This window comes from Jaculus jaculus, chromosome 13 (assembly GCF_020740685.1).
Source record: "Jaculus jaculus isolate mJacJac1 chromosome 13, mJacJac1.mat.Y.cur, whole genome shotgun sequence".
Taxonomy (NCBI): Eukaryota; Metazoa; Chordata; class Mammalia; order Rodentia; family Dipodidae; genus Jaculus; species Jaculus jaculus.
Window position 1 is genome coordinate 13,601,294 of NC_059114.1, and position 17,705 is coordinate 13,618,998.

At 47.4% G+C, this 17,705-nt stretch overlaps 1 protein-coding gene across 1 annotated transcript in view; it reads right to left on the reverse strand.

Moving 5' to 3' along the window:
• LOC101600751 (SV2 related protein) overlaps positions 1-17,705 on the reverse strand; it is an 89,122-nt gene that overhangs the window by 15,522 nt on the left and 55,895 nt on the right. The window contains exons 8-12 of the mRNA XM_045132677.1: positions 17,319-17,444; positions 15,133-15,261; positions 12,554-12,627; positions 6,831-6,907; positions 781-888 (exon numbers count right to left, since the gene is read on the reverse strand). Of these exons, the coding sequence (XP_044988612.1) occupies positions 781-888; positions 6,831-6,907; positions 12,554-12,627; positions 15,133-15,261; positions 17,319-17,444 (514 nt within the window). The remainder of the gene's footprint in view (positions 1-780; positions 889-6,830; positions 6,908-12,553; positions 12,628-15,132; positions 15,262-17,318; positions 17,445-17,705) is intronic.

Below are 17,705 nucleotides of genomic sequence, written 5' to 3' on the forward strand. Positions count from 1 at the left end.
GACCCTACCTCAAAAAGCCATAAAAATTAATAAGAAAAAAAAAAAGATTTGGGCTGGAGAGATGGTTTAGCAGTTAAGAACCTGCGTTCAATTACCCAGTACCCACGGAAATTCAGTTGCACAAGGTTGCATATGCACCTGGAGTTCATTTGAAATGGCTAGAGGCCCTGGAGCACCCATTCTTTCTTTCTCTCAAAAAAAAATTTTTTTTTTTTTTAGTTGGGGTGGTGTCGCACGCCTTTAATCCCAGCACTGAGGAGGCAGAAGTAGGAGAATCACCATGAGTTCAAGGCCACCCTGAGACTCCATAGTGAATTCCAGGTCAGCCTGGGCTACAGTGAGACCTTACCTCGAAAAACCAAAAATAATTTTAAAAAGGGCTGGAGAGATGGCTTAGCGGTTAAGCGCTTGCCTGTGAAGCCTAAGGACCCCGGTTCAAGGCTCGGTTCCCCAGGTCCCACATTAGCCAGATGCACAAGGGGGCGCACGCATCTGGAGTTCGTTTGCAGTGGCTGGAAGCCCTGGCGTGCCCATTCTCTCTCTCTCTCTATGTGCCTCTTTCTGTTTCTGTCACTCTCAAATAAATAAATTAAAAAAAAATGAACAAAAAAAACTCTTTTAAACAAAAATAATAAAAAAAGATTTTAATCCCATTTCTTCACAATTGCTGGTCCTATGCAGCAAACGGTTGAAAACTAAAATCCCCAGAGTTTGCTTTGGGTGGTACGTGTTGAGCCTGAATGGACGCCGTATTTGTCGGCTCTCATGCCCCAGCCTCACCTGGGAACTCGGAGAGGGTGGTCCACAGCAGGTCCATGTAGTCTTCCTCGCTCAGGTACTCACAAGCCAGGCTGCATTTGGCCTCCACCGCCTTCTTCCGGCTGGAGACTGGGGACAGGGAGACACAGAGCCTGGAATCACGCCTTCCTGTTCCCACCCCTTCTTCCCTGCTAACACTACAGACATCCCGCTGCCCAGGTATCTGGCAGCCTGTTGTGAAAGACTGCAACATCCAAAGCTTGGGGTTTCCTAGTGCTGGGGCTTGGATGTGGGTCACGTATAGGAACAGCCCAGGAGATAGACTTGAGAGGGAGTCAGGTGGCTTTGTCAGGCCATGAGGGTGCCTGGAACCGTGAAAGTAAAAAGCAGTCATGTGGGCTGGAGAGATAGCTTAGCAGTTAAGGTGTTTGCCTGCAAATCCTAAGGACCCCAGTTCGATTCTCCAGGACCCACGTAAGCCAGCTGCACAAGGGGGCGCATGCATCTGGAGTTTGTTTGCAGTGGCTGGAGGCCCTGGTGCCCATTCTCTCCCTTTCTCTAAATAAATAAATAATATATATATATAGTTTTAAAAATCAGGCATGTCCTTGGGCTTTGCTAGAGATCAGAGAGGAAGCTGGTTTCTCCTTATCTGTTATCTAAAGGGGTTCCCTAGATCTGTTTTTCCATAAAACAATCTGAGCCCCTCCTGGGAGGGAGGTCCCCTTTCCTAGAATTTCAACCTAGTCAGGACATTGTGCTTGATCAAGTCCAGCCCCCAGAACGTGGTGTCATGGCTAACCTCTTCCTAAATCAGCCTCTAGTCCAGACCAATCTGCTGTCTCTCTGGCTCACCTGAGGCAGTAGTAGGGCCTGCTACCATAAAGTTACAAATACGGCCAGGCATGGTAGTGCATGCCTTTAATCCTGAGAGGGGGGACAGTTAGGGTGACTGGAATTAAGGAAGTCTGCACTTGCTAGAAATCAAAGATGATCTGATTTCTCATCTCTTGCCTAGTTCCCTAGACCTGTTTTTCCACAAACAACCAGGACTGCTCCTGGGAGGGAGGGCTTGCTTAGGATTTAAACATTGTGGTTGATTAGGTTCAGCCCCCAGAACTTGGTGCCAGGGCTAGCCTCTTCCTGAGGTGGCCCCTAGCCCTGACCAACCAGCTGTCCCTCTGGTTCACCTCAGCCCGAAGACAGCCCCCCACTATGAGGTTATCAGTACCTTTGCACTGGGAAGAGGGCAGGCTCCCTGACTCTCACCCCTGGGGAACTTCCAGCTGCGGGCGAGTTCTTCCCTTGAGTGGGTTTGGGCTGGCTCTCTCCAGACCCAGGCCCCACCGGGAGGGCCCCCTAGTCCTTACTGTCCACATGGGCTCCTTTATCCCCTCCACCTCCCCACATGGTGGGAGCTCCTTAAACTTTCTTTTCTCTCTGACTTTTTTTTGCCCAGACCTCCACATGGGATCTTTAGCCACGTGGATGCCTTTCCTTGGTTCTGCACTTTCCTCAATAAACATAATAACTTAATAATTATCCTTGTCAGTCTTATTTTTTATTCAATTTTTGATTAAAATTAGATACGAGGGCTGGAGAGATGGCTTAGTGGTTAAGTGCTTGCCTGTGAAGCCTAAGGACCTCGGTAAGAGGTTTGATTGCCCAGGACCCATATTAGCTAGATGCACAAGGTGGCACACGTGTCTGGAGTTTGTTTCCAGTGGCTGAAAGCCCTGGCACGCCCATTCTCTCTCTATATATATCTTCCTCTCTCTCTCTCTCTCTGCCACTCTCAAATAAATAAATAAAAATGAACAACAACAACAAAAAAAATTAGATATGAGGGATGGCTTAGTGGTTAAGTGCTTGCCTGTAAAGCCTAAGGACCTGGGTTTGAGACTTGATTCCCCAGCGCCCACGTAAGCCAGATGCACAAGGTGGCGCATGTGTCTGGAGTTCCTTTGCAGTGGCTGGAGGCCCTAGTGTGCCCATTCTCTATCTATCTATCTGCCTCTTTCTGTCTGTCGCTCTCAAAGAAAGAAAGAAAGAAAGAAAGAAAGAAAGAAAGAAGGAAAGACAGTTTAGAATAAAACAAAGTAAAAACAGAACTTCTTTGGAGGGCTACCTCAAGCGTTTTGTCCCCCACCCCCTGGGTAAATAAACTCCCCCACTTTCACTCATCCTGGCGTCACAGTGATCTTTGCAGAGAGTTTCTGCAACATCTTGTCCAGCAAAGAAAAGGCTGGCCAGCCTCTGCTAGACTTTCTAGGATTGCCCTGAGGCCTCTGCTGGGCATGGGCATGGGCATGGCCTCTGCTCAGGCATGCTCTCTCAGCAGTTCCAAAGCCAACTGGATCTGCAGCTGGGGCTTGTCTACAGAGCATCTAGCTTAGCGACACTGACACCATCATCTCCTCAAATCCTGGTACCAATCAGTGAAGCATTTTAAAAAAATAATAAGGTATTTTTATTTTTATTTATTTATTTAAGAAAGAGAGAAAATGGGTGCGTCAGGGCCTTTAGTCCCAGCAAACGAACTCCAGATGCATGTGCCACCATGTGCATCTGGATTACGCAGGTACTGGAGAATCGAACCTGGGTCCTTAGGCTTTGCAGGCATACTCCTTAACCGCTAAGCCCTCTCTCCAGCCCAAAGCATTTGTTTTTTCATTTTTCGAGATAGGGTTTCACTCTGGCTCAGGCTGACCTGGAATTCACTATGTAGTCTCAGGGTGGCCTCAAACTCACAGCGATCCTCCCACCTCTGCCTCCCGAGTGCTGGGGTTAAAGGCGTGCGCCACCACACCCAGCTTCAAAACCCTTTTTAATTGCTGCTCTGAGGATGGAATCCAGAGCCTCACACTTGCTATGTAAGTGCATCCTCCACCGCCGAGCTACCTCCCTAGCACCCAGTGAGTAAAACTGTTAATTAAGGTTATGAGAGACTTGATATGAAAAAGAGAAGTTGGCAAAGCCTGAAGAAAAGACAGAGGGGACATGATTCCTTTATCCCCCACCTGAATTCCACGTCGGGAATCTCGTATTGTATGGTTTGAAAGCCCAGACACAGGCACATAGACCTTTCGTTTATTTCTTCTTTGCTCCAGTGGTTCAACCTCCAGCTTCACCATGCAAACACCTGGGAAGCTTTTGAACCTCACTAAGGCAAGGGCCTCATTCATGCAGATTAAGTTGCTCTGGGCTTGGTTTCAATGACACTGACATTGTTTCCATGTTGGGGGAGGAAGCTCTGGGGGTGCAGTTCAGAGGTAGAATGCTGGCTTAGCATGTAAGAAGGCCTGGGCTCCATTCTTGGTGGGAAAACAGAATTAAAAAAAACCCAAAAGCAGCAATTCTTGTGTGTGGCCACTGGGGTAGCGCTCCATCAATATCATCATAATATACTAGGCATATCAGCAACGTTGTCCAGGATCACACTCATAAAACTTATTTTCTCTCTCTCTCTTTTTCAAGGTAGGGTCGCACTGTGTAGTCCCAGGCTGGCCTTGAACTCACAGTGATCCTTTTACCTCTGCCTCCCAAGTGCTGGGATCAAAGACACGCACCACCACGCCCACCACATTGATAAAACTGAGAACGGTGCTTCCCGGAGTCCTTTGAAGGACTTGGAATGACAATCTGAAAATAAGTGTTCTCAATGCTGTTAGAAAAAAATGAATCAGGAGGCCTTGAGGCTAAGGCAGCCCAGCGCTTGGCTCCTCTGGAAGCAAACAGAAATCTAACCCAAAATACTTCAGTCAATCAAGAAATGGTTCCACTTGTACCTGGAAAGCCTGTGTGTCACGCTTGGGCGTGCACCTGGGATTAACATTTCTGGGAGGCCATTGTTCTGGCCTGAGCTCCTGCACCCAAAGCCAGAGCATACCAGACTGGAGCCCTTGTTACGTAACAGAATCAAACCCGGGAGATTCATGTGACCGGTCAGTAAGAAGGGGCTGATTCTATCTACACGGCGTGACTAGCAAAGACCCCTGTGTAAGGGATGGGAAGATGGCTCAGCAGTTAAAGGCACTCAGGCTCCCAGTTTCAATTCTCAACACATCAGTGTCTGGCATTCATTGGCAAAAGCCCCTGGCATGCCCATACAGATGCACACACACACACCACACACACATAGGCAAAAAAAAAAAAAAAAATTTGAAAAAGATAACTGCCTTAACTCAGTTAATAAATAACTAAGGCTGCAGAGATTGCTTAGCAGTTAAGGCGCTTGCCTATGAAGCCTAAGAACCCGGGTTTGATTCTCCAGTAGCCACATAAACCAGATGTACAAAGTGGAGTTCTTTTGCCGTGGCTGGGGGCCCTGGCATGCCCATTCTCTCTTAAATAAATAAATATTAAAAATAACTCACTTTAATTAAATTTTTTTTTTTTTTTTTGAGGCAGGATCTCACTCTGGCCTAGGCTGAACTTTCTCTGTAGAACAGGCTGGTCTTCAATTCATGGTGATCTTTCTACCTCAGCCTCCCAAATGTTGAGGAGAAAGACATGGGCCACGACACCCACAAAAAAACCTTAAGATGATTAATTTAACCTTTGTGTGTGTGTGTGCATGCGTGCGTGTGTGCAAAGGGCACACAGCGCACACACAGCTGCCACAGCATATGTGTGACGTAGGGAAACCACCTCGCCTGCTGTGTCTGGCTTGACTTGGGTTTGGGGTTCAAACTCCAGGCATCAGACTTGTGCAGCAATTGGTTTTAACTGCTGAACCAGCACCCCAGCTCCCCAACTTACATTTTTTCCCTTGTTTCTGCTTTTCCCCAGTCCTTTTCTAGGAATAATGTTGACCTCCCATGTTTGCTTATCAGAACACCCATTAGGTTTTACACAGTGAGGTTTTCTCCAATTCTAGAATTGCTATACTAGTCAGAGAGCTGGATCAGAGAGCTGGATGTGGTGACACATGCCTATATTTTATTTATTTATTTATTTTGTTTTTTTGAGGTAGGGTTTCACTCTAGTCCAGGCTGGAATTCACTATGTAGTCTCAGGGTGGCCTCAAACTCATGGTGATCCTCCTACATCTGCCTCCTTGCTGGGATTGAAGGCGTGCGCCACCACACCTGCCATATTTTATTTATTTGAGAGAGACAGATAGAGAATGGGCTCGCCAGGGCCTTTAGCCATTGCAAATGAACTCTAGATGCATGCACCACCTTGTGCATCTGGCTTTATGTGGGTACTGGGGAATAGAACCTGGGTACCTGGGCCTTGCAGGCAAGCACCTTAACTGCTGAGCCATCTCTCCAGTCCGACACATGGCTATAATCCCAGCATGTCCTAGGCTGAGACAGGAGGATTCTGAGTGTGAGGCTATCAGACTGTGTCTCAAACAAGCAAAAAAAAAAAAAAAATCCCACAGCCTCTCCCTCCATTCCCAAAGCTGTTAGAACTCTCTCTTTCTCCTTCTCCTCTTCTTCTTCTCCTTCCCTCTCTCTCTCTCTCTCCCTCTTTTCGAGGTAGGGTCTCACTCTAGCCCAGGCTGACCTGGAATTCACTATGGAGTCTCAGGGTAGCTTCGAACTCAGGGTAATTCTCCTACTCTGCCTTCCAAGTGCGGGGGTTAAAGGTGTGCGCCACCGCCCGGCTTCCTTCCTTCCTTCCTTCAACTCATTTATTCATTTACTTGTTTGTTCACTAGGGTGGCAGGGGTTCAGCCCAGGCGATAAGCATGTAGGGTTCTCTTCCCCTCCACTAGCTCTTCAAATCTATTGACCTTTGGTCCTTGGGAAGCCCCCCTCACATCCCTTCAGTGGGGTTCACACCACCTCCAGCCTGGTACTGCCTGCCTGGCTCATGGGTCTCCTTCTCAATCAGGTAAAAGCCAAGATTCCACTGGGTTTCCATTGACCCAGCAAACTGTGTTAACTTCGGAGCCCGACCCTCCGACTCGGTGAGGGTTGAGTGGGCACATGAGGGCTCCATCGTCACTGGAGGGGCCAGCACCTTGGAAACAATTAGAATGTGTCCAGCGAGGGCAGCACCTGGCACCAGAGTGTGGGTGCCCTGTGCAGGTGGCAGGGCCGAGGTCGTGGGATACTCACTGCTGCAGACGTCCCCCGCCTGGAAGAGCTCCGTGGTGAGCAGAACTAAGCCGTAGTAAGAAAACGCGTTGGAAAACCTGCCAGAGGGAAGCGAGGCGGGTCAGGCTATGTTCAGAGCCACGGAGGACCCCTCCCGCGTCCCCGGGGAGGAGCTCTTTCCACAGCAGCGGGACCCAAGCTTTGGACAGTGCAGGGTCTTTGGGACTTTACTGGGGACTCTGAGCAGGAAGATGTCAGGTACGGCGGCACAGGGATGGATAAAAGGAGGAAAGTGATGTGATGAATGTTCTTTTGTCCTTGGAAAGACTAGGGTGGACAGTGTTACATCTAGGGACACACCCTCCTCAAACTGCCCCACTGGAATTTTGGATTTTTCTTCTAGGACTGAAAATTGGAAGAAAACAGCTCAAGCGGTATCTTTCCAGGGTTTCCAGGCCAATGCAGGGAATGTGGACATGACTTTTAGAATTTCAAAGCGGATGGCAGTTTATTAATTCCATACTGGCCCTGGAATTAGAATATTCAAGTTTGCAGGACTAGAACATTCTCACCCAGTGACTCAGCAGCTATGAGGGCCTCCATCCAGGTACAACCAGGAGCAAAGGTGACTTTCCTGGGTTTACAGTGTGTGAGTTCTGTAGTATAGTCAGTCTGGTTAGAAAATAAACCTTATTCTTTTTCTTTTCTTTTCTTTTTAGCTCTTTGGGTTTTTGCAAGGTAGGGTTTTGCTGTAGCCAAGGCTGACCTGGAATTTACTATGTAGTCTCAGGGTGACCTCTAGCAATCCTCTTACCTCCACCTCCCAAGTGCTAGGATTAAAGGTGTGTGCCACCATGCCCAGCTCTTTGTTTTCTTTTTATTGACTTATTTATTTTATTTATTTATTTATTTTGAGGGCAAGGTTTCACTCTATAGTCCAAGCTGACCTGGAATTCACTATGTAGTCTCAGGGTGGCCTTGAATTCACTGCGGTCTTTCTACCTCTGACTCCCACGTGCTGGGATGAAAGGTGTGTGCCACCACACCTGGCTTTTGTTTTCTTTTTTTAAAATGCCTTGCCTACTACCTTTTTTTCTAATATTTATTTAGTTATTTCTTTGGGAGAGAGAGACAGAGAGCATGGGCACACTCTGCAAATGAACACCAGACACATGTGCCACCTTGTGCATTTGGCTTACGTGGGACCTGGGCAATCGAACGTGAGTCCTCTGGCTTTGCAGGCCAGTGCCTTAACTGCTAAGCCATCCCTCCAGCCTTTACTTTTTTTTTTAGGCCATACTATGTACTTGATTATTTTAACTTTAGGTATAATACTCCTATAATAAAGTATATATGTATAAAGTATATAATCAAGTAAATGTTATGTCAGATATAGAGGGTAGAAGAAGAAAAAGGAATCACATCCAGCTCACGCTGACTAATAATGTTAGTATGATACCGGGGTTTCTTCTTTTTAAAAAATATTTATTTCCCAGGCATGCTTTTAGTCCTGGCATTTGGGAGGAGAAATAATAGGATTGTTGTGAGTTTGAGGCCAGCCTGGGACTAGACTGAGCTCCAGGTCCGCCTTGGCTAGAGTGATACCCTACCTGGGGAAAACCAAAAAAACAAACAAACAAAAAAAAAAGTCTATTTATTATGTGGGGGTGGGGGGAAGGGCATGCCAGGACATCCTGCTGCTGCAAACCAACTCCAGGCTTTGCAAGAAAGCACCTTTAATTCCTGAGCCATCTCCCCAGCCTAGGGGTTTCTTCTTATGGGCTGTAACTACTTCTTCCCTCAAGATTGCTCTTTTGCCTACTGAGCCTCAGCTTTCTCAAATCCTAGGAATGAGCTTTTGATACAGATAAGGAGAAAGGTAGATTATTTTTATTTTTTTAAGATTTAGTTTTTAAAGTATTTTATTTTTATTTATTTGTTTGACAAAGAGAGAGAGAGGAAATGGGCATGTCAGGGCCTCTAGCCACTGCAAATGTGCTCCAGATGTGTGCACCCCCTTGTGCATCTGGCTAACATGGGTTCTGGGGAATCAAACCTGGGTCCTTTGACTTTGAAGGCAAATGCCTTAACCGCTAAGCCATCTCTCAAGCTCCCTCCCCATTTTTATTTTTGTAGGTAGTCAGCTAGGGACTGGCACAGAGGAACATATCTGTCCTGGTGAGATTAGGACTCCAGTCTGATTTAGTCTCATCCAAGATGACTGTAAGCAGCAGCTGTGGATTCCTGAGTTTTCTTCAACTTTAAAAAATTATTTATTTATTAAAGAGAAAAAGAGGCAGAGAGAGAGTGAGAGAGACAGAGACAGGAAGAGAGAGAGAGAACAGGCCTGGCAGGGCCTCTAGCACTGCAAACGAACTCCAGATGTAGACACCACCTTGTGTATCTGGTTTTGGCGGGTACTGGGGTATCAAACTTGGGTCCTTAGGCTTTACAGGAAAGTATCTTTTTTTGGGGGGGTTCGAGGTTGGGTCTTACTCTGGTTCACGCTGACCTGGAATTCACTATGTAGTCTCAGAGTGACCTCAAACTCATGGCGATCCTCCTACCTCTGCCTCCCCAGTGCTGGGGTTAAAAGCATGCACCACCATGCCCGGCTAGGCAGGCAAGTATCTTAATGGCTAAGCCATTTAACTCTCCAGCCTGTTCCTCTACTTAAAAAGTATATATTATTCATTTATTTGACAGAGAAAAAGGGAGAGAGAGAGAGAAAGAGAGAGAGAAAGAGAAAGAGAGAATGGGCATGCCAGGACCTCCAGCCACTTCAAGTGAACTCCAGATACGTACACCCCCTTGTGCATTTGGCTAACGTGGGTCCTGGGGAATTGAACCTGGGTCCTTAGGCTTTGCAGGCAAACGTCTTAACCACTAAGCCATCCCTCCAGCCCCTTTCCTCAACTTTTTGTGGGCCCTTCTTTCCTTCTGGACACCCATTAACCAATCAGGATCCTTCCTATACCCCTGCACCTGGCAATGAGGCTCATTCTAATTGCGTAATCCATAGACCTGAGCCATGTGTGTGTGTGGGGGGGAGATTTTTTGCTTCTCCCTCCAGAGAGGACTTCCCCTTGGTTAGGGAGTTTTCATGATTTTTCTTCTCTTCTGTTTCTCTACCCTACCGTAATAAATCTTTTATAACTCGCTCTTTCTCTGAGTTCTGTGTTTTTTCAGTTCTTTGCTAAGTATGGATAAAGACCCGACGCTTGAGAGACACTGACTCAGGGATTCTGAGCTCACCCAGAGCCCAGCCTCTCACCTGCATCTCCCAGAGTTCCAACCCTGCAGCCCCTTCCTAGTGCCGGACGGGACATGTCACAACACTTGACCTCCTCATGCACAAAACATGAAGCTTGGCTAACATGGGAACTGAAGTCCCCGGGGGGAAGGGAAGGGCAGCATCTATTTTAAACATTCTACAAGGCTACCTGACTGTGAAAGGTTGGAATGTTGCGGATCTACAGCCAGATTATTCCGGGTTATCTGTAGTCATGTCCTGACCACCTTCCTTGTATATCTGACCCAAGATCCTTTGGAATGCATTGACAGAGCAGATCTCTCGCTTCCACCAACCCCAAAGCTTAAAATGTCATCAGACGGTATCTGAAACATGCAGAATTTTCCCCGCTTGACTGTAACCTGGTTTCTCCACCAATGTATTTGGTAAATGCCTTGATTTAAGACTTTTATTCTGTGGCTGCAAGTGCTGACGTAATCACTTCCACGCTGGAATATGTCATACGGGACAAACTGAACCTACGTCCCTGTGCCGTGGTCATTTACATTTGGCTCAGAACAAACCTACTTCTTTCAAGGTGAGAGCTGTGCTTTGCACCCCTAGCCCTAAAATTATCTCATGAATTGCTTCAGGATTCAAATGGCGTTGGGCCAGTGAATCACGCAGTCCCAAAGGCAGGCATTCTTAACTCTGAACTCCTGTTTTTAAAATGCTGCAGGCTCCAAGGTCTGCACAGGGGACTGAGTAGGTGTTTCAGTGAATGCCTGGCCGGTCAATTCAGCTCTTAGGAAGCAGTGGAGGGAGGGAGGGACAGAGTTGGATTTCAGCTCAATTCTGTGTTATTATCAAAGCTGTTCTCTCCTCTTCCCTGTAATTGACCACAGTGGGGGCACTCCTCCTGCTAATTAGCATCCCTGCTCCTAGGTGAAGAGAAAAACTGAGAACAGGTTAAAAATAGTACACAAAGCCTGTACCCACTGCCTACATTGGTAATGCTTTGTGCATAATTTGGTAGAAAGAAATGGCAAGAACAGCTGAAATCTGTTTTTTTTTTTAATTTTTTTTTCTGATTTATTTTTATTTATGTATTTGAGACAGAAAGGGAGCGGGGAGAGAATGGGCACGCCAAGGCCTCTAGCCACTGCAAACAAACTCCAGATGCATGTGCCACCATGAGCATCTGGCCTACGTGGGGCCTAGCGAATTGAACCTGGGTCCTTAGACTTGGCAGGCAAGCACCTTAACCGCTAAGCCATCTCTCCAGCTGCTGCTTGAGACTACATAGTGAACAGGGTCGGAACTAGTAGTTCCAAGAATGGCCATGCTGACCAAATCTTGCTTCTCAAACTATGGGCCATGAACCATCAGCAGTAGCCCCGGTAACCTGGGAGAGAGGAAGGCAACAATGATATAGTGAGGCTATTAAATCTCATCTGAGAAACAATTCCCTTTGAATCCTTTGTTTATATCCTAGTCTTCTGGATGTGCTATTGAATCCTTAACACCCGCCTCACTCTTAGATTCTCAGTCTCTTTAATACACCAGCTGGGGCCTGGAGAAATGGCTTAGCGTTAAGGCACTTGCCTGCGAAGCCAAAGGACCAGGTTCAATTCCCCAACACCCACGTAAAGCCAGATGCACAAGGTGGCACTTGGGTCTGGAGTTAATTTCCAGTGGCTGAGGCCCTGGTGTGCCCATTTTTTTTTCTCTCTCTCTCTCAAATAAATGAGTAAATTAAAAAAAAAAAAAATACACAGGCTCATTGCTTGGGCCAGTCAGCAGTAACTTTTCACTTTAAGAATGCCTTCTATGCGTGGTCTGCAATTAATGTGTTTTCTTGGGGAGCAGAGATAATATCCTTTTTTGTTTTGTGTTTAGAGGTAGGGTCTCACTCTAGCCCAGGCTGATGTAGAGTTCACTATGGAGTCTCAGGCTGTCCTCTGCCTTTGAGTGCTGGGATTAAAGGAGTGCGCCACCACGCCTGGCTAAAATGTCCTTTTAAGAGATGCAGATCTAGGGCTGGAGAGATGGCTTAGCCATTAAGGCACTTGCCTGCGAAGTCTGAGGACCCAGGTTCTATCCTCCAGGTCCCATGTTAGCCAGATACACATGGTGGCGCATGTGTCTGGAGTTCATTTGCAGTGGCTAGAGGCCCTGATGGTGCGCCCATTCTCACTCTTTACCCCTCTCTCTCACTCTCTCTGTCTCTAATAAATAAATAAAAATAAATCTTGAAAATAAAAAAGAAATGCAAACTCTTAAAAAAGAGAGAGAGATGTTGATCTGGGTACGATCCAAATCAAGTGAAAGGTCCAGGGGGTGCAGGTGGTAACCCGGATGCTGCAGAAGTGAGAAAGTGATGTTTGAATCACCCACATGTGTAAATCCTGCCTGAGCTCAAAAGGAGACTGTCTGGGTGATGCAGTAAGATCAAAGTCCCAACTGTGCAAGATGAGGAAGGGGTTCAGAGCAGGCAACCAGCGGCTCTTACCATATAAACCACAGCAGCAGAGTTGTCCAGCGAAAATGGGGCGTGAAAAGGTCCCTCATTTTGCCCCGATCTTCCTGTTTCAAGAGAAGAAACTTTAATTGGCACATGCACGCTTGCGAACACACACACCCACTCACTCACTCACTCACTCACTCACTCACTCACTCACTCACTCACTAGGGCTGGGGGGTATGTAAGCCAGTGGCACAGCATAAGTTTAGCATGTGTGAGGCCCTGGGCTCCATCCCTAGAATCATGTTTAAAAAATAAATTCCTTAAGGGCTAGAGAGATGGCTCAGTGGTTAAGGTGCCTGCTTGCCTGCAGAGCCTAAGGACCTGGGTTCAATTCCCCAGTATCCACGTAAAGCCAGATGCTCAAAGTGGTGCATGCATCTGGAGTTCACTTGCAGTGGCTGGAGACCCTGGCACACCCATTCTCTCTGTCTCTCTTCTATCTCTCTCTCTCTACTTGCAAATAAATCAATAAAAAAATTTAAAATCAGCTGGGCGTGGTGGCACAAGCCTTTAAATCCCTGCATTCCAGAGATGCAGAGGTAGGAGGATCGCCATGAGTTCTAGGCCACCCTGAGACGACAGAATGAATTCCAGGTCAGCCTGGGCAAGAGCAAGACCCTACCTCAAAAAAAAAAAAAAAAAAAATCCTTAAAACAAGTTTTGGGTAGTGATAATTTAGCACATATTTCCGGCAAATGGTTATATTAGGCAAGTTCCCTAGGAAGTCCGGCTTGGGGAGCATCGCTGGGATTCTGGACACTTCTTTCTTTTGGCCTATCACCTTCCTGGACCACCACCAGAAGTGAACCCCCTCCCTAGGTCTTGTTGGCCCAGTGGGGTTCTCTGCTGCTACTGGGCCATCAGGATCACCACAGGCAGAACCCCGCTGTGGGATGTGGGCCATAGCTTTCCCGGCGGGACACAGCTGAAATCACTGCGTGTCTCCTTCCCGCATAGCACCTCCTACGGCCTTGGGGCTTTCCTCAAAGGCAACCAAATGGGAACCCCCACTCTATAGGGTGCCTTCCCATACTGCCCATGTGGTTCCCTAAGTAGATCTGGGATAGATAGGCCTAACAGCCTCTGTGTTGTTAGGTCATGGCAACAACCCTACCTTGCAAATCTGGTGAAAGTCCATTCAGCTCTTCACAATATAGAAATAAGTTAAGTATAGTTTTATTATTTTTATTGATTTATTTGAAAGAGAGAGAGGATTGACATGTCAGGGCAAACAAGCTCCATATAAATGTGCCACCTTGTGCATCTGGTTTATGTGGGTCCTGGTAATCGAACTGGGGGTCCTTTGGCTTTGTAAGCAGGCACCTTAACCGCTAAGCCATCTCTCCAGCCTTACAGTCTTCCTTTAAAAGGTTACTTCCCAGTTGGGTGTGGTGGTGCATGTCTTTAATCCCAGTACTCCAGAGGCAGAGATGGAAGTTTGATGCCACCCTCAAGCTACATAGTGAATTCTAGGTCAGCCTGGGCTATAGCAAGACCCTACCTCGAAAAAACAAAAACAAATAAATGAAATAAAATAAAAAAGGTCACTTCCTTATAGAGTCTGTGGTCTGCCTGGATGATTCTTAAGGTCAGGGACTGGACTGCGCCCTTGCATCTGAGTTCCTTCTTCCTATTTGCTGAGTCAGAGGGTTGACATGTAGTGGGGTGCTCATGAGGGCTCCCAGGAACTGAGTCCCTGTGCTGTCATCAGGGTGTGACATATTGCCTATTAAGGATATCAACATGAGGGTAAACAGTTTGAGCACCTGGATCTAAGGGTACCACTGCCTTAAATGTTTTTGGTGGTAGATACCGAACCCAGGACTTTATTTCTCAATATTTTATTGATTGATTGATTGATTTGAGAGAGAGAGAGAGCTGGGCATGGTGGCACATGCTTTTAATCCCAGCACTCGGGAGGCAGAGGTAGGAGGATCGCCATGAGTTCAAGGCCACTCTGAGACTACAGAGTGAATTCCAGGTCAGCCTGGGCTAGAGTGAGACCCTGTCTTGAAAAATTAAAATAATAATAATAATTAATAATAAAATTTAAAGAGAAAGATTGAGAATGGACACACCAGGACCTCTAGCCGCTGCAAACGAAGTCCAGATGCATGCGCCACCACGCGCTTGTGGCTTGAGTGGCGAACCCAGGACTTTATGAATGTTAAACACATGCTCTGCCACTGAGCTCTATTCCCAGCCCCCAGTGTGGTTTCACTGCATAACCTGTGACCATCAATCACATTTTCTGAAAGGCAAACGCCAAAGAAGAAGTCGTTGCAGGACAGGTTATTCCTAGTCACGAGCTAAATTCTCCACTTTAGCATTATCACAACCCGGCACTGGAGATGCAAACTCAAGTTGCCAAATTCTCCTCATAGAGCTGCTGCGTGTGCGTGTCTGTCCACTCCAAGAATATACAGAAACCATGCAACAAACACATGGGGAAGGCCACCTCGGGCATCGTGCTCTTGCCCACACAGGTGCGCGCGCGCACACACACACACACACACACACACACACACACACACACACACACGATCCGCCCCTTGCAAACCGACCTGTCTGGAGATGACAAGCTTCCCCAGTGGCATTGGGGCTCCATTTTCTGTGGCTATCCTCTTTAAGGTGGCGATGGCCTTTTCCTGGTTCCCAGACAGCACGTCGTACCTCGCGCTCTCTGGCAGCCACTGAGGGGACAGGAGATCCAGGTGTGGCTGGTTAGGGTGGAGCAGAGCACTACCTCCCAGAGAGAAAGACACACACACACACACACACACACACACACACACACACACACTCTGTGTGAGGTCTTTGAGGGTGGGGGCTCTGCAGTCAGAGACCTGGGTTCACATGCAGCCTCTGCTGGACCCCTGTGCAAGGTTGTGACCTCTCTTGTGCCTCTGTTCTTCACCTATGCAATGAAGGTGACAATAGATTTGACCTCTTAAATTAAGACCACCACAAAAAAAAAAAAAAAAAAAAACCCTCACTCTTAACTCTTAAGAAATGCTACCTTACTATGTTTGGATTCATCTTGCAAACTCATGTATATTTATACATAGAGAGAGAAATCAGAAAGACCTTCAAGCCCAATGGAATCTCAATTCCAAGTGACTAGATCAATACATTTCTGTAAAATGAAGCTACAGTGATTTGCAAGATAGCAGGTATAGTAGGGAAAACATGAGGCTGTGAGGGGGCAGGGCCAGTGGGGTCAGAAAACCTGATTCCCCCGTTAGAGTTCTGGTGTTTGTTTGATGTATGCCTATTGAAAAGTCAGTCAGCCTCTGTGGACTTTAGTCTCCTCATTAGAAAAATTGGGATGGAGCACGTTAACTGGTAACTTCCACCGTAATTCACAACAGGGTGCTGGGCAGCCTGCGGATATGGCCACCCAGCCATGGACTACATTTCCCAGACTTCCTTGCAGCCATGCAAACCCACGTAATTTGCAAGGGCTTGTAAACAGACCTTAAAGAAGCAAGTGCATCCTCTTTACCTTCCCTTCCCTGACTCCAAAGGCCAGGAGAGGGCAGAACCTTGTGTTGGAAAGAAAACCTGGGCCAGTTCCCGCTTGCTATCCAGAATCTCCTGGACGGTTATGGTGGTGAGACGTGAACTCTGTGTGAAGAGGCTGAGTCTGTGAGGCTTGTCACAAGCTGTCACTCCAGTGAACACGGGATTTTATTATAGTGCTACCCCACGTAGTGACTGGAGGGATGAATAGTGACTGCATTTGCGGAGCCTCCCTCAGAGTTAAGCCCATCACATCGGTTGGCGTTAACTAAAATTACCAGTAGCATTCGCCACACATGAGAACGGTGCATCCGTAAGCTTACGTGGGGCTCCACTGGTTTGAAAGTGTTTCCTGGGAGTGTGTGTGTGTGTGTGTGTGTGTGTTCTACGTGTGCAATGACAAGTGGGCTTTATGCAGGTGAGAACTCCTGGATTCAGCCACACCTGAGGCCTCTTTCCTGTGTCTATTCCCTTTTCTCCCTCCCTCCCCCAAGACAGTTTGAATTGGATTTCTGTCACTTGCAACTTTAAGAATTCCAGTGAAGGGCTGGAGAGATGGCTTAGCGGTTAAGGTGTTTGCCTGCAAAACCCAAGGATCCTGGTTCGATTTTCCAGGACCCACTTAAGCCAGATGCACAAGGGGGTGCACGCGTCTGGAGTTCCTTTGCAGTGGCTGGATGCCCTGGCATACCCATTCTCTCTTTCTCTCTCTCCCTCTTTCTGTCTCTCAAATAAAAATAAGTAAATAAAAACATGTTTAGGAAAAGAAGAAAAAAGGTCCAATGAAGCCAGACAGGGCTAATTCCCTGCTATCCCTAAAAATATAGGAGAGCCTGTCTAGGAAACCTCACACTGCATTCTGGCGCTGCCCCAGGCATTTCCTTGTCTCATTTCACAGTTAAAAAATATACACTCTTGGGTTGGAGAAATGGCTTAGCAGTTAAGCGCTTGCCTGTGAAGCCTAAGGACCCCGGTTCCAGGCTTGGTTCCCCAGGTCCCACGTTAGCCAGATGCACAAGGGGGCGCACATGTCTGGAGTTCGTTTGCAAAGGCTGGAAGCCCTGGCGCGCTCATTCTCTCTCCCTCTATCTGTCTTTCTCTCTGTGTCTGTCACTCTCAAATAAATAAATAAAATAATAAATAAATACTGTTAATAATCTTCCACCTACTTCCCACTAAAATATAGTTGCCAGTGGACAGGAAAGGCGATGGCTTTAAAGATACGTACAAAACACAGAACAGCGAAGATGAGGAGAGGGACGGCAGAGAGGATGAGCAGCCAGCGCCAGCCCAGGCTGGGCATCACGAACACGGCCAGGATGACCTCGAACACTGTTCCGATGGCCCAGAAGACCTGGCGTGGGAGAACCAGAGTCAGCGGTGGCAGTGGCCGAGCCGGCACAATGATCAAGCGCAGGGTTACCGTGGTGGGGAGTACGGATCGATGCAGGCTGGAGACGCGGTCAGATGGCCACCTCTTTCCTGTGGACCCCACGGTGGCCCATAGTGGCCCACCCTGCTGTCCTGTGTGCCTCTCTTCCCCAAATACTACTTAATTGGTGTCACTGAAGCTGTGCAGTGTGGCAGCCATGGCTAAGGTCAACATCATAGCGTC